The sequence below is a fragment of the Teleopsis dalmanni genome, chromosome X, assembly GCF_002237135.1.
Source record: "Teleopsis dalmanni isolate 2A chromosome X, ASM223713v2, whole genome shotgun sequence".
Taxonomy (NCBI): Eukaryota; Metazoa; Arthropoda; class Insecta; order Diptera; family Diopsidae; genus Teleopsis; species Teleopsis dalmanni.
The window spans coordinates 41,088,238-41,105,821 of NC_051848.1; the positions used below are offsets into that span (position 1 = coordinate 41,088,238).

Consider the following 17,584-nt stretch of genomic DNA (forward strand, 5'->3'; position numbering starts at 1 on the left):
TATTCAATAAGTTTAAACTAATTATCGACTACCTTTTTTTTAGGTCATTAGCTCATATTGTATGGAATGTCTTCGCCATGACCACAATCTGGCGCCCGAAAAGTGAGTGTCCGACTCGCGCGGACTAAACCACTACCCCTCATTCCTAGAGACCTTGTCCTATCTCGGGAAAATGTTAGTATTACTTCGAGGTAAGGTCCCTATTAGTCATTTAAGACTTCCATCGGTATGATCTGCGTCCAGGCCCGCTACCGCTGCAGGTGAATAACCTTGCTCTTCATCTTGGTATGATATATCTGATTACTCCAGCTGTCTTCTGTCAAGGTCTACTTTTTTCAATCTCAGGATCTGTTCAGCAAACATTTTTACATGGTACTAGTTTGTTTTGTTTTCGGTCATTCCGTATTATGGATTCGGATTGCCATATTAATAGGAAAGAATGGTGAGAACCTGGAGTAATATGAAATGAAAAGAAAACTGAAATCTACACTAATAGATACCTTAGCAACGTGTGTAATTTAAAACGATTAAGCAGAGCAGTTGAAAAAATATATAATATTTTCTATTCCACAAGTTTAATTATTTTGTAAAATCTGTACAATTTATTTAACAATAATATATATACTATCAACAATTTAGGTGCTTTACAAACCTAAACTTACGAAATCGCTGTTAGTTGTTGTTATTAGTATTGACAACAATATTAAGTGATCCGCTATATATGCAGATGTCTTAGAGTAATATTGTATTTAAGTCCGCGACACTTTTTGTACTTCACCAATTCTTACGACTGTATATAGGTACAATCGCTGGTCGCAATTTAGTAGAATATAGGTAATGTCAGATAACCTTGTCAAAAATTAGGTGCTATTTTTTGACTATGTCACATAATTTTGATGGTACCGTAACGGCTTGTTTGATAAGTTTTAAAAGCTGCAGGCGAAAGCGCAACCGCAATACAAATAGCGTAGTTATAATTTTTACATTTGCTCCTTTAATTCCGCTATATGCTTTATCTGAATAGTCCAACATATCCCATCACTCGAGTTCGACCTTACTTACTCCTTTTTAAAAATCATGTAACAGTTTTTTTTAAAACTCTTTTTTTAAAGTTTCAATAGATGTTTTCATTGCGTTCTGTGTTCTAAAACAGTTTCAATTACCAGATGTCCTAGAATGTTACTTGTAATAGTACAGTAATAGTAAATATGAATCTAAAATGTAGATTACATATACTTCTGCTACTATTAATACCGTAGTAGTAATAAATTGTTGTTTTGTAAACCCACTTCACCATAATTACTAAAAGACATCAGATCTTCTTATTAGGCCTTAATATCCAAGTTTCAGGGTGCTTTATGGCCTAAAATAATATCTGAATTAATCTATATAATTTTCAAAAATCAACAGACAATGTACCTTTAGTTGAAGTTGTTCGCGGGATGTTTGGCAGCGGTTCTTTTCTATTCCACGTAAAAAGTCGTGAAATGGTTCATATCCGCAACGTTTTTGGGCCACACCAGCTAGTGTTTTATTTCTAGATGAGTTATTAAGGCCCGTAGCATCTAAAACTATCAAAGTATATATAATATTAAAAAATTGATCATTATGAAAAGTAAAAACAGTTTTGTTTGATTATTAATACAGAATGGATAGAAACAATAGGTTGATTTTAATAGGTATTTAATATACGCCTGCAACTAAATATAACTAATAGTCTAAGTCAGAGCTGTTCAAAGTACGACCCGCGGGTAATATTTGTGCGGCCCGCGACATATTTTTAATCTACTACGCGATTGCATCTGGTCTGGACAGCCCTCGTCTAAATCAATTTTAGTCCTTTCTTTACAGATGCGAGTAAACTTAAATGGCACATGGTTACGTGCCTGATTTTATTATAAAAAATTAGAAAATGCTATGGAGATTATTCTCCAAGGGAAGAAAAAAGTAAAAACTACGCATTTTTAATATGACTTAAATTTATTTTAATTGGGAATCGAACCCACACCCTGGTGTATGGCAATGGAATTGGTTACGCACTATGCCACTGGGGTGGCCTGAATGCGCACCACTGTTGAGATCTTCAAGATGAAATTGCTTTTTCTCTTGAAAGATTAGACTACGTTGAAAAGAATACAAATGGAGTGTAAGTGCATACAGATATCGTTACAGTTTTTGTAGCCTAGAGTATGGCTCTGTTAGATCTGTTTCGTTAAGGCAGTAATAGTCCATATTTGAAGGACTATTATTATTCCAAAAGAGGCAGTCCAAACAAATAGTATACGGACTATAAACTAATTAAATTCGATTATTTCCTTAGAGCACTGATGATGATTACTTGGCAATACTCGAAACAGCGAGTGGCAATACCCAAATTTTTTGTGCTTGTCCTTTCTTTCTTTACTATTCGAAAACCCTTTAAATTTTGAATATATAATAGCTTCATTGGCATTATAAAGAAAGCGTAGCTTCTTCAGCAAAACTAATACAAACTTTAAAAAGAGGTGGAATATGATAATAAAGTTAGGAGGAAAGGAGGATGCGTTAGAGAGGTATGTGGGATTTGCTTGCAGATGGTACTCCCTATTAATTGGTTACAAGATATAAGTAATGTAGAGATATTTCTAAAATTCTGACAATTTAATAATCAGAAATAGAAACTGGATTTGAGCTCACAAATACATTCAGTGTATTAATAATTATTAAATAGAAATTCAATTACTCACCGTAAGAGTTGATCTTGTTAACTTCGGGATATTTTCTTCTTGCTATATCTTCACCAAGATTGTTGTCTAAATGAACAGCAATTGTTAGAATATTAAAAGATTGATGAAAAAATCAATTAATTACCGGGTATACGTTTAGCAGTATTCGTAACTTGTGTTTTACTCTGTGACAACGGAACTTTAACTGGTGGGCACTGTGGACGAGTAATAACTGTTTTCGATTTTTTATAGCCTTTTGCTGCTTTATCTAAATATATGAAAATTTCTTAAATGCTTATTAAAATGAGAAGAATTCATTCACGGACCTAGATTTTGTTCTATGTAGGTGTTTTTTATCGGACGCGCTGTCATATCTTGTAAATCTTCTACGGAGAGAATTAAATAAATAAAAATACAATTTTCAATCAATGACTATATATAATAATACTTACTTTTAGATGTTGTTAGTAGACTCTTGCCGAATATTGATGATATATTGGCATTAATATTTTGAGTGGGATGTGTGGGCGCCTGGTCTAATTTTAGATTTAAAATAGTAAAAATATTACATATAAAGTATCTGATCCAGGGTTGTAAAAATAAATACTTACTTTTCGCCGTCATAATTTTGGAGACCGCCTGAGTAGTATACTGAATTAACCGCTTCATGGTTAGCAATGGATTTTAAGAAATAAATTGAAAAGTTTTTAAATAACATACATTGAATTTTGAATATAATATTTAAATTGATTTTCTGATTGTTTTACTTTTACTTTTAATTTTAAAATATATATTCAATATGGTAAAAGAGTTTGGTATATCATTTTTTTTTAAATTTTTTCGCCTACTTAAATTGAAAATTTCTATACATGAACAGGTGAATATTTATTTTTATTTTAAGTTTTACAAATTTAATTATCAGTTGTTAGATATATAGCTATAAATATATATAGATAGAGAGTTTAGATGCTTAGACCCTTTCAGCTCATAGTATAGATATTAATAGTAATCTTAATATACCTTCTGCTCAAAAAGTATCCAGATTTTGTTGTTTGTTAACTACTCCTTAAGTAATAGACCTTTTTCAAAAAATTTTTTGTTATGTTGGTACGCCCTTTCTTGACATATGATACAAATTTAAGCGCCATCTGTCAATTACTTTGTTTACAGCAGCTGTTAATGTGAGACTACCTCAAGTGAATTTAGCGATTTTTACTATGGAAAATTTTTGTTGTACGCAGTTTTTTGACCAAACACGACACCACTGTCATCGTTCAGGCCCATATTCGCCAGACCTGGCGCCGTGCGACTTTTTCTTGTTTCCGAAACTCAAATTGCCCCTTCGTGGTAAGCGTTTTGAGTCGATTGAATCGGTAAAAGATTCAATCGACTCAAAAAGATTCGCCATACCTGTAAAAGATTCGCGATACCTGCACGGGCCTATGAAAAGTGTATGGAAGATTGGGTTAAGCGTTGGCATATGTGTATCGTTTCAGAAGGAGCATATTTTGAAGGAGATAAAATAAATTTGGAATAAAATTTAAATTTGTGTGTTTTATTTACAAAATCCGGATACTTTTTGAGCTGGAGGTATGTGCAATAAATAATTCTATAAAAAAACAGATAACAATTTTCATATTTTAAAAAATTAAACTTGAGTATTTAAAAACATAATTTTTTAAATATAATATTATTAGGCAAAAATTTTTTTTTAAATATATGTGTTTGGAAGTTAAACATCTTGCTACAAATTTTGAAGTTATATTTTTCATTCTAACTTGGGTCGTCTTTATTTTTTGATAGATCATGTGGACATCTAATGGAGTAAAACCAGGGAAAGTTATCTATACTTATATGTATATATGTTACTTAAAGTAGCCTATTGTATTTAACTTTAACTACAAAAAGTTAATTTATGTTTATAAATAGTTATTGTATAAATTTTATATTATATTCTATTTTATATATGTTATATTAATTAATTCTTGGACTGTTCATACAGCTAATTCGGATACCACCATAAATGCTGAAATATTTTATTATATTTAATATTTAATATTTAATATTTATATTTAATTCATTATAGCATAATAAAATTTTTATAATTATTTATTTTTATATGCTTACTTCCACTTTTTAAAATACGAATAAATAATAATTAATATTATAAAAAAAAATAGATTTGAATTGTAATTTAACGACAGTTATAAAGTAGTAATTATTTTACTTAAATAAAAACTATTGTAGAAACAAACAAAAATTCTTTTTATATTATTTTAATTAATTGAATTTTTGAAGATAAATATTTGGTAATACCCGAAACAGCTGTATGGTCAGCCAAAATTTAATTTATATAAACAATATCACAATAATTTTTGTTGTTGAAGTTGTTATTTCGATCTATTTTCAATAAAATTTTTTTTATTCGAGCTTAAGGTCGGTTATTTAACACTAAAATTGTTAATAGGTAGCATTTATTATTTTTTCAGATTTCTAATATATTTAAAAAAAGTATTATTTATTAATTATATTAATTATTTATTTATTTATTATATTAATATTTATTTATTTCTACAAGTAGTTCGGTTTACTACAGTGTACATAAATATATATTTATGTATGTGTATTATTGAAGATGTGGTGAAGTTCGCAAAGTCGCAACGCTTCAGATGGTTAGGATACGTCATGAGAATGCCGGACGATAGACCACAAAAGCGAATACTCCATTTCACGCCGTATAATGACCGCAACAGAGGTAGACTACGTATAAGATGGCTTGACAACGTGACTGAAGACATCAGGAAAATGGGTATCCAAAGCTGGAGATTTAAAACATCATGCAAAGCAGAATGGAGAAAGCTGGTTGATGCAGCTAAAGCTCACCCCGAGCTGTAACGCTGATGATGATGATGATGATAATATGTGTATTATATAAAAAAAATGCAAAATTTTAAAAAAATTAAAATATTTAATAAATTGTTATTACGACTTATTTTCAATACGTTGTTGATTATTACTGGGCTTAGGTCGTTTATTTAATTCATAAATTTATAAAAATGTTTTTTTAAATAAATAATCACACTTATTAATTTAAGTATTTTATTATATATTAATTTTTATAAAAAAGTATACATATTACAGATATTTTTTCAGTGTGAAATAAAGATTTTTTCATAGAAATTGATATATATTTAAACATTTAATATAAATAAATAAGTATAATTTATTTTAAATAAAAAAACATTTTTATAATTGTATGTGTTAAATTAACGACATAAGGCCAGCAATAATCAAAAAATTAAAATATAATAAAAATATATATAGGCTTTAAAAATTTCAAAATACAAGAAATACAAATTTTTAAAATTAGATTATAATAAAAAAATAAGTTTCGAAAATTTTGCAATACACAAAATAAAATTTTTAAATAATTAGATTATAATAAAAAAATAAGTTTCGAAAATTTTGAAATACACAAAATACAATTTTTAAAGAATTAGATTATAATAAAAAAATATCTTTCGAAAATTTCAAAATGCACTGCGTATACGCTTCGTACATCCATATGGGTTTAAAAACTGAATTGTAGAGTGATTTCGGAGTGAACATTGCCGTTGAGTTTTTGCTACAATTAAAATTTATTGAGAGCACACAAATAGTAGCAACATTTTGTTGCTATCTTGGTCTGTTAAATTATTTTTTATACAAATGATATTGTATTTATATTGTTTCGTATTAAAATCATATTACGGATAAGTAATTATTTATTTATCATAGAATAGGAGAGCTATATGCTGCAGAAAAGAGCGGAGTCAACTCACTCAAAATACACTACAATTTCGATAAAAAAAACTTTCTGTTCAACAAAATTGGTGCATAATTGTTATATATCGTCTCTTCCTTATTAAATTTTGGATTTGGGATTATGTTGCTATGTTGCTAAGTTGCTATATTGCTATATTGCTGTGTTGCTAAATTTGATTAATGATTAAAAGTGCTGACAGTAAATCAATACTGATCATCTGTTGGTAAAACAAGTTATGGATCAAAATCGATTATCTTCGAAACGCGGCTATTAATGTAAATTTCACTCTCCACTCATTTCAAAAAAATAAAAAAAAAAAAAAAAAAAAAAAAAAAAATGCTTTCTAAACTTTGTTCTTTAATGCACGCGCAGCGGTTTTATTGTACGGCCGGCTACGTAACGAACAACAGTTGCGTCTCGCATGCTTAATGCTTAAATAAAGCGAATTTATATTTTTCCGTGTCTGTGTGGCCAAGTTATTCACATTCGTGCAATCAAGATAAAAAAACAAGAAAATAATTTTTATTTCATTTCTGTGTTGTGTTGCAAATATTGTTAAAATATTGTACAAAAAATTAAAAAACGTGATGAAGTGAATGAATTTATACAATAATATTACTACGATTTTTTAATCATTTTGCTTAATAGTTTTTATTTTTCAATTTTTCAATTTTTTTTTTAAATTTTTCTTTTATAAAATAAGTAATTTTTATTTTTGAGTTAAATATTGACTGCCTTAATATATTTATGAAGAACTTAACCAGAAAGTGAACAATCAAACTCTTCGCTGTACGTTGACATTTCGTAAACGCTATTTCGGCTGTTCCGTACTTGCGTGGAGAGTCACAAAATTTGGCGCATGCTACTAGTTGCTTCTTTGCCGCTAGCTGAGGGCATTCTGTTAAACTTATTGGACGAATTAGTGATTAGTGAAAATCAAACAGAAAAAAAATAACGTCAAATAAGAAACAAGAAACAAAAAACAAAAACCAAAAACCAAAAACAAAACAGAAACAATATTTAAAGGTAAAAGTACCAATTTCAATAGTCAATAAATAAATGTATACGTTCTCGTTTATTCGTTTATTTGTGCTGTTATTTTTGATGATTTTGTCGTTGTTAGTGTTGTTGTTTTCACCGATTTATAGGTCTTCCCAAGAGGAGGAAATGTATATTTTGTTGCATGCAATATAACTGAAATCTAATTAAACCTTTCAATGTACAAATGTTTCCATTGCAATACACACAAAACACAAATTTATATAAAAAAAAAACAATTTTAACTGAACTGTGCACTTTACACTACACAGATCTTTTGACATTTTGCCTAGTTGCCTTGAAATATAACTCATTTCCTATTGACATTGTATTGTAAAGGAGTTTAAATAATATACATATATTTTAGATCTATAACCTCTTTCTCTTTATTACATCTTTATCTCTTCAAACAAAAGTTAATAATACAATTTTAACTGAAACTGTGCACTTCACACTACACAGATCTTTCGCCATTTCGCCTAGTTGCCTTGAAATATAACTCAATTCCTATTGACATTGTAAAGGAGTGAGTTTATTTAATATATATTAGATCTATTAGGTCTTTCTCTTCATTACGTCTTCATTTCTTCAAACAAGAATTAATAATACAATTTTAACTGAAACTGTGCACTTCACACTACACAGATCTTTCGCCATTTCGCCTAGTTGCTTTAAAATATAACTTAATTAATTCCTATTAACGTTGTAAAGGAGCTTAAATAATATACATATATTAGATCTATAACCTCTTTCTCTTTATTACATCTTTATCTCTTCTAACAAAAGTTAATAATACAATTTTAACTGAAACTGTGCACTTCACACTACACAGATCTTCCACCATTTCGCCTAGATTTCGCCTAGTTGCCTTGATATATAACTTAATTAATTCCTATTGACGTTGTAAAGGAGTGAGTTTAAATAATATAGATTAGATCTACGTCTTTTTCTCTTCATTTGCAGTTTCTTTGCATATAAATCTTATCTTATTTCTATTAATCGTCTTATTTTTATTAAACTCTCAGTACAATACTGTAAGTTAATACGGTTAAAAAAGTATAGATAGTCGTAATTTCACAAATAACTGGTATGCAGCCTGTTAGGACTGTATTGGACTATATTTTTTTCTCATCATTTGCAATTTATTAGTACATAAATCTATGACTTTGGTGTTCTTTTCACCTAATAGTGATACAGAAATTTTTTAAACGTATATTTCTCTATTCAATACAATACTTATCACTGACGATGTATCCCACCAGGACTATATTGGATGAACACAGAACTTTGTTAATATTTAGAAAAAATCAACTCATTTCTTTAAATGTGATCAACTATTTAGTGATGAATAATCATCATCCGGTAATTTTAGTAACCAAAATTTATAATATTTGTTATTGTAATGTTCATTTAGTTTTTTTTTTGTTCACCCTGCTTCCTACACGGTTTTCGTTGGTACTTAGTATTGTGTTAATCCTAGGTCCTTCACGGTTTTCGTTGCTTCTTAATATTAGAAACGAAATTTTTACATTATATAAATACTTATTAGATTGTAAAATTATAAAGTAAATATAAATCTTTCAAATAATTAAAAATGATAATTGCATATTTTTTACGATAATAATCAATTGATTGATTGGTTAATTTTTTTTAAATTCCAATCAGTAATAGAGATTTCTTTAAAAGGAATACCGTTATGCTCAGATATTAAATTTCAATTTTAAGATAACATAATTGTGAGGTAGTTAATAAATTCGTCAATTGCGATATACAGTCAAACTTCCATAATTCGAACTCAAATTTTCTATAACTCCAACTAACAAGGTTTAGAGAGCAAATTACATATACTTACCATGAAATTCTTTAACCTGAAATCTCCATTAGTTAAACCTTTTCTTTGCAAAATAATACTTCGATTTATGGAGGTTTGACTGTATGTATAAATTTTTTCTTACACCCTTGAAAATGAATCCATCCGTCATCGAAGACATTCAAAATACCTAACAAAATGTAACAAAATTCAGTTACACGACGAGAGCATATTATTTTAAAAAATTCCTACATTAAGGTCTTTTCACGTATACGAAAATATCATCAATAGCCGCTATACATTTGAATCTAACTAAATATAAATCTCGTTTACGAATTTGACCGTTATACATTTAAATCAATCCGTCTTAAGGTATATCTTTAAGACTATTTCCACGACGGATTGAAGTTTTCACAGTAACACAGTTTTCGATTATCTAGTGAGATCTCAAGAAAAAATTGTCCACCTGTATTAGTCTTCAAAAATTAGTCCAGTGCTTCAAGGTTTAATGACAATAAAATTAATAACACAAGACAGCAGAACTTGTTAACGAGAACAGGAAATAAAAGAAATTTTAATTTATAATTAATAAAAAAAGTTTTTAAGAGAAGATAAACATAATTAAGTTGGAACACCGGAAAGTTCCTAGGCATGATTCCGATTTCGCGGGCCTGTTCATTTGTCAGGGAATTCTAGTAAAACGACTATTTTAAACGAACTTTTTTACTATACTATATATTACTATATATTATTTTATTATACTATATATACAGTTCAGTTTTCGAGAAACTATTTAGTTTTTTCATAAAAACTATTAACAAAAAATATGTGCTTATTGCATATACCAATAAGCCCTAGGTGGCGTGCCCAATTTTTTTATTAGTATGAATAATATAAAACTTCACAACTCAAAATCTCGATATCTCGGGAAGTATTTGGCAGATAGCATAGTAGAAAATGTTATTGAAAATAGTTAACTTACTAAATTCATTGTTTAACTAGGTGACTGGCAAATCGAAATGGTGGATGGTAGACATGTTAATACCTTGGTTAAAAAGAAATTATAGGTTGTTTAAGTATATCTCCGAGTATACTCACTCATTTTGTGTAATTACTTTGTCCATTATGAATTTTCATTTAATCTTGTTTCAAATGTATTTTAATAAATATAATATAAATTTTTTAAATATTTTTTAATAAAAAGCAGAGCGTATAGGTATTTTTAATTTTTAAAATATTTTTAAAGAAATTAGTTTTTTATACGTACCTGCCATTATTAAAAAATAAAATAATTCAAAATTTTTTTAAATTATTTTTCATAGAAGTTTTATTCAATATTTTACAAAATAAATATGTTTTTTAATGTTTTTAAATTAAGCATTAAAATATTATTTGTTATTTTAATTCAATATATATATTTATTCTGTATGTATAGGAAATTATTTTTTTTAGAAATAAAATAATGAATAATATCTTTACTGAATTCTTTTTCTAAACATGATGTTACAATTCTTAGTGGACTAGTGCTTCTTCAATACGTACCATTATGCCAGGTCTGTTCTAATAACTCTCCAATCATCTATTTTAATAAATTGGTCTATTATATCATATATCTATCGTTTTCATGGATTTTCTTCTTTCACCCCACTTAATTCGTGCTCTTGATTGTATCAAAAAGTTTATAAAATTTTATATAAATAAATAAACAGAAGTTAGTCCCTGTATTTAGATAGGATTCAACATCTAACACCCACCTGCTGCGGTTCTATTATACAAACTAAAAGTGATATGAGAAGTTTGGATTATTAAGTAGAATTAATTATAACTCTACTCCTACTATTTTTAAATAAAATAAGAAGCTGAAATCTCTACATAAGTGTTCAACATGGTGGGGTTCAACATCTTACATCCATCACTTCTTCGATCATGTGTACGCCTCAGCTTGGCATATGGGATAGAAATAATTTAATAGAATATTCTACTCTTCCTGATCCCATCCCATTGCGAAGTGTTGCAATCTTTTAATGTACTGAGTCATTTCCTTGGGCAACTACAACATCAGCTGAAGTAGTATATTAATAGAAATCTGTTTTCCTTTGATTTCTCAACTTAGATAGTTTTAAGATTAAATAGTTTCACATTGTTTAATTGTATAGTTTAATTGTAATTCTTAACCCTTCAGTGCACAACAATGCGCTGGGACAATGCGTCCATAATTTATAAAATTAGCTCCAGTGCAATAACAATCATTTTAAACTCCAATATTATTCATCACAGTGATACTCTGAGGTATATTCAATTACTTAAAGTCCTCGATTTTATAGATTATTTAAGCATTTATTAAATTATAGGTGGGCTTTGATTAATTAGTTCACATTCTGATTGTGGAGAAGATATGAGTTTTAGTAGTTAAAGGGTTTAAATAATATATCTGAAAATATCGAAAAGCTTATGTTCTATTCTGTGAAATTATAGTGATGGTTTTTAATGAATCGCCGTTCAACTCACGTTTTCACTGTAAATGTTTTTCACTGTATATATTATTTTTAAAAATTTAAATCTATTTATTATTTGTTTATTTGTTGTTATTACACATAAATTATGGAGTAACATATTTTCTTTGAAATGCACATTGATACAGAAGGTTACAAAGTTCGATTTCCGATTGTTATTGAAAGTTGTCTCATTGTAAAAAAAAAAACAGAACCAATTAATTAATTTACATTTTTATCGTCTGAAACAAGTGACAAATTAATCGGAAATATATGCTATGAATATACATATTTACAATATATATATATATACAAAAATAATTATAATAATATATATATATATATATATATATATATATATATATATACAAAAATAATTATAAAAGCATATTTATTTTATGTATATATAAATATAACTCAGTTTTAAACTCAGTCTCAGTTAAAGTCATATATCCGCTCATATCCATTTATATATATTATGTATACATATATATATATATATATAATATAAAAATGTTAAGTGTTTATATACGTTATTGTTTTCTCTATATATTATCTATCATGGATTAAACTACTATTGAAATTCTGGTATTGTATGAGTATATGATGAAGTAAGCAAATCTAAACAAACCTGTGTGTGGAGCAATATTTTATGGATCTATAAGATTTTTTCCAATTATCTTTTTTATTATGTGTAAAAATAATAATAGTAATGTATTACATCAATTAACACTTATTAAGTATTTAATTTTTTGATTAGAAACTACGCCTATTAATTAATACCAAGTTTATAGTAAAGATAAATACTAAAGTCGCACCTTTCGCAAGTCTATAGAAGTTTGAACATATATTTAATTATCTCTGTATGTCATAATAGCGAATATATTATTAATTTCAACGTTAAGCATTGTCATATCTGAAAGAACAAATAAAATAGCAATTAAAGTATATTTATTTGTTAAAAATTTATAGTAGCCCTTTTCATATTCTGTTCAATTTATCGAATATGTTAAGAAATTTGAGGTTTCTTTGATTTGAAAATTCATTACGGCTGAAAAACTAATTGTTGAATTTAAAATTATTCAAACTCCCAAGTTGTACCCAAAATAAACTCATAGTTAAATCTTTCAAAATTCAACATAAGTATTTCAATTGGTACCGGTGGAATTCCTTGGAGTTCCAATGGGACAATCATTGGCGTGATATACACACACGCATTGTGAAGAACACCGTTGTTTTTCCTTCACGGTAGGTATCCACGGTAATTTTGGGACCTTTATCTAACATAGGTACAATTCCACCACCCCATTTCCTAAATAGACATGTGTTAAAAAAAGCGTCATAATCTTCTCATATTCGACTTTAAATAAATTCGAAAATTTGACGATTCGTTAAGAATCTTAACAAATGTGCTGACCGATGATTATTAGATCGGCTATGTAATATGAGTCTAATCCATCATAGCAAATAAATAAGACTCTATATTATATAGGCTTAGCAGGCTAACCTAGATGACGTGGCCACGTTTTCATTGCAAATGCTTTTTAACAAATGGTTATTATTTTTTTAAATTTTAAATGAACTGTAGGACTAATTAAGTGCAAGGATGTCATTTAACTTGATGACATGGTGGCTATTGGCAAATCTTCATAGGTTTGGCGAATCGAATGGCGCAAATGGTAGTTTTGTTATATAAAAAATATTATTAAATTGATTTTTAACGTTCATTTTGACGAAAGAAACTACTTTCTTAATATAAACTATCGTTTTATATAGAGAGGTTTTTACCGTAGAGTAGTAAAATTGCAACAACAAATATTTTTTTTGGGTTATTTTAAATTAATTGACCGTACAGCTCATTCGAGTTCTCTACTCGAATAATTAAATATAAGAATTACTAACAATCAGAATTATTTATATTATTTGGGTAAAATATAAATAAATCATGAGGTTGATTAAAAGATTTAGCTACGTAAGTATCGTAGCATCGCAAAATCATGTATCCAAAAACTTGAGATTCATTGCCTTCATTGCTGAATTGTAAGCTTTAATATGTAATTTATAATCTTTTAACATTTACAGCTTAAAAATATTTTAATAAAATAAATTATTTTTTTAAAGTAGTGAATATACTCAAAAATCTTAATTAGATACCACATAAAATCGTAAGTTATTTGTGTTAATTAAAAAATGTGGCAACAAAGCAACTTTTATTCTACTCTTGGCATCAACACAATTTATTTATTTTTATTGAAAGTCCAAGTTCTTAAGTTGATAAGCCGAGTCTCCCTTTAATTGTAAACGATAGGGAATTATTCATGCTTATTTTGTTCATAAAATTTTTGATGACAGTTTCCATCTAAATATCATGCACTCCAATTACACTTAATTAATTTAATATGAAAATGCTTTCGAAGCATTTTAAAACCCATTTGTTTGAGTGAATAATAAAATTTCAAATACAAGCGAATGCACTTAAAAATTTTATTTATTTTGATTACGGATTTTCATGAAGATGTTTATTTCAAATAAATTCTTCTATTACTTTACATTCGTATGTCAATAAAACTCAGTTTTCGAAATACAACGCTTCATAAAATTAAACATTTTGATATGAAAGCTACTTATAACAATAAGAAGCGACTTCAGATACATATACAACGTATTTTTATCTCCAATACGATCTGCTTTTTTCATAACTATCTTCCACTTAACTATATCTTAGATATAGAGCTTGTTTTCAAACATTTTCATTTTTAAACTACTGCCAAGGTCCAATATCTTGGTATAATTTTAAATAAATTTTAAATGATATACATATATATATCATATAATTTTTTAATAATATAATAGTTTTGTATAATATATATATATATTTTTCAATAATATATAATATTATAATATACTTACATATATATATATTATTGAAGAATTTTTTATTCACCAATTGTTCTAATTAAAGTATATAGGTATATATTATATACTGTATTTTATAAAAGTTTTCATTTTGCCTTTTAAAATTACGTTCAAGGACTGTATTTTAATGTAGTTTTATATTAATCGATCCACTGCTTTCACGCAAGAAAATATTTTATACAGCTTATTTATGTTGGAAATTGATTTAAAAGGGCTTTCAGATAACTTCAGTAATTAAATGTATGTAAAATATGTTATCTTGCTAAACAGTCATATTATGTTAGTAATGAAAACGCATATGTATAAATATAGTTCTTCGATTTATTTTGGAAATACTTTAATTCATCAATTTCTTAAATCCTTGCTTCTTCTTGGTAACATGCTGGATCGCACTCTAACAATGTAGCTAATGTGCATTTTGTATAGAATTAGAGACAAGACTATAATAGAAGTACAGGAGCTTGAATATGGAAATGAAAATGATTTGAAGAATTATTTAACCATTTGTTTTAATGTATGAGCAATCTTCGCCGTCTTAAACTGTTAGATATACATTACAGATTTTATATTACAGTTAATAAATTTTTTTTGTGAATATATATAATTTGCTCTCTAAACCCTGTTGCACTCTGTTTAATTGGAGTTTTAGAAAATTCAAGTTATATGAGTTCGAATTATGGAAGTTTGACTGTGAGAATAATTTGGAGAATAATTTAATCAATCATTTATAGGAAGTGAGTTATCTTCCCAACCTTAAACTGTTATATATACATTACCGACTTTATATTATATATACAGTCAAACCTCCATAACTCGAAGTACCATTTTGCAAAAGAATAGGTCAACTTATGAAGACTTCGAGTTAAAGAATTTTTATGTATGTAAATTGCATGCAATTTGCTCTCTAAACCCTGTTGTACTCTATTTAGTTGGAGTTATAGAAAATTCAAGTTATAGAAATTAGAGTTATAGAACTCGGACTGGAAGTGGGCTGTATATATATGTTCGAAGAATTTCAAGTATAATTTGGAGAATAATTTAACTAAGCATTCATGGAAAGTGAGTAATCTGCCCAATTTTAAACTGTTATATATACATTATTGGCTATATTATATATATATATATATAGATAATACATAATATAAATAAATACCTTTTTTAATAAACCAAACTTGACATCATAAGTTACGTTTTGTGTTTGTTTCGTAGATTATGTAATTTTCTATGTAGAAATGAAAATGAACCTCAATGAAAAGAATTCGAAAGTATTTCAAGACTCCGAAACGAAATCAAATTCAAACGTATTAAACTCGAAAAAAACCAATAGTATGGATGATCCCATTAAGTAAGTCTAATATATATGGTATTATTTAAAAATTATTGTTTCACAAAGCCTATCAAATGCATGCACTCTGTTTTTATTGTCTTATTCAAGGAAATGGAATATATTTAATATTAAAATTTTAAATAATTTAAATGATTTTTAAATTATATACTTTTCGAAATGTGTGAATGAAAACATGCTTAAAGTACAATAAATAACAAAACTGTATACTTACAGACTAAATAATCGCTATATATTCTAAGCAGAACGTGAGAAATTTACTTTATAGACAGTTGATGAGTGTCTATTGTTTTTTATATATATAAAGAAGTTTTTTAATGGATCATTAAGTTTTCACAATGATAGCTGTAGCCACTACTTTTAAAAAAGTTAATTAATATAATTACTCTAGTTGATATCTACATGACACTGAAACAATATACGCTATTCACGTTCTTCCAATAAATTCCATATATAATAATATAAACCTTTAGTATTATATTTCAATTATATTTGAATTTTTTAAATATTATATTATCTGAAAACTTCAGAAAATATATTTGAGAATACAGTTCATTACTGAAGAAATCCCTTAATTGTATAGGATGGGCAGGTAAGTGACTTCTGTGTTTTTACCATAGAAAGTGTTTGAGTCTTAAAAAACTGCAAAAGTTCAAACATTTATTAATGTAAATTTTAATGTTATTTTGTATTATCATATATGAAAATATATGTAGAAGAATAACAAACTCAGATAAATAGATATTCCTAAACAAAATCTATAAATAATCGAAAATCTAAGATATTAATTCACAATAACGCAGCAGGAGTATCCTTTTTAACAAATTATTGGATAATCACCAAGAATGCGAGCGATAATTTATTATTTATTATCGCACGAACCGATTTTTAAGTTCTATTTTCCTATTGGAAATGTAACGACACGAATTCCTTAGCTCGTTATAGTATGCTGGGATGTACTCAGTCATTGTCCAGCGTCACTTCAATAAATTTATATTTGCTGGGACATAGTTTCTCAAGGTCAAGACGGAGGATCTATGTCTAAGAATACTTATTTAGTACTTAATAAACTTAAAAGGATTATACAAATTTTAATGAAAGTAGAACTCTTGTCTATAAATGTTATATTTATTTATATATTATAAATATATAAATTTCTATACCTTGACTATATACAATTGTTCTCAAGTGCGTTGGCCTAAGACCGCCTTTTGGATAGAAAACCACTACAATAAATTTTGTTTATTATCCTTAGATAGACTTAACACCGCCATGGTGCTGTCTAAACCAGATGCGATCGCGGGGTAATGCAAATTACTGTATAGATTGGGGGCCGCAGAAACAAAAAAATAAACATACGGTTACAATGTTAAATTTAGTTTTATTAATTTATCAATTTAAATTTATTTATTTGGTATACCATAAAAATAAAATAATGTGGTTTTACCAGTACACCAAAACAAACTTTGCGTA

General features: G+C 27.5%; 2 protein-coding genes across 5 annotated transcripts in view; one reads left to right on the plus strand and one right to left on the minus strand.

The window, feature by feature from the left end:
• Nucleotides 1-577: 577 nt before the first annotated feature.
• On the minus strand, nucleotides 578-3,462 carry LOC119662551. 2 transcript variants are annotated; one of them, XM_038072192.1, is made up of 7 exons: nucleotides 3,317-3,462; nucleotides 3,158-3,241; nucleotides 3,032-3,091; nucleotides 2,851-2,973; nucleotides 2,727-2,792; nucleotides 1,420-1,565; nucleotides 578-1,363 (listed from the first exon to the last, which is right to left on the minus strand). In XM_038072192.1, exons 1-7 carry the CDS (start codon nucleotides 3,372-3,374, stop codon nucleotides 1,313-1,315), a joined length of 588 nt encoding a protein of 195 aa, XP_037928120.1. In that variant the 5' UTR covers nucleotides 3,375-3,462; the 3' UTR covers nucleotides 578-1,312. The 2 variants fall into 2 exon arrangements, with proteins under 2 accessions (XP_037928120.1, XP_037928119.1); XM_038072191.1 differs by having other exon boundaries at nucleotides 579-1,363; nucleotides 1,420-1,571.
• Nucleotides 3,463-7,196: 3,734 nt separating this feature from the next.
• Nucleotides 7,197-17,584, plus strand: part of LOC119687995 (sodium-coupled monocarboxylate transporter 2) — a 28,166-nt gene continuing 17,778 nt past the window's right edge. Inside the window, exons 1-2 of one of the 3 annotated variants that reach the window (XM_038102585.1) lie at nucleotides 7,197-7,536; nucleotides 15,976-16,111. In XM_038102585.1, the coding sequence (XP_037958513.1) occupies nucleotides 15,999-16,111 (113 nt within the window). In that variant the 5' untranslated portion in view covers nucleotides 7,197-7,536; nucleotides 15,976-15,998. Of the gene's footprint in view, nucleotides 7,537-15,975; nucleotides 16,112-17,584 lie in introns of those variants that run through there. The other 2 variants (XM_038102586.1, XM_038102587.1) reach the window with 2 other exon arrangements.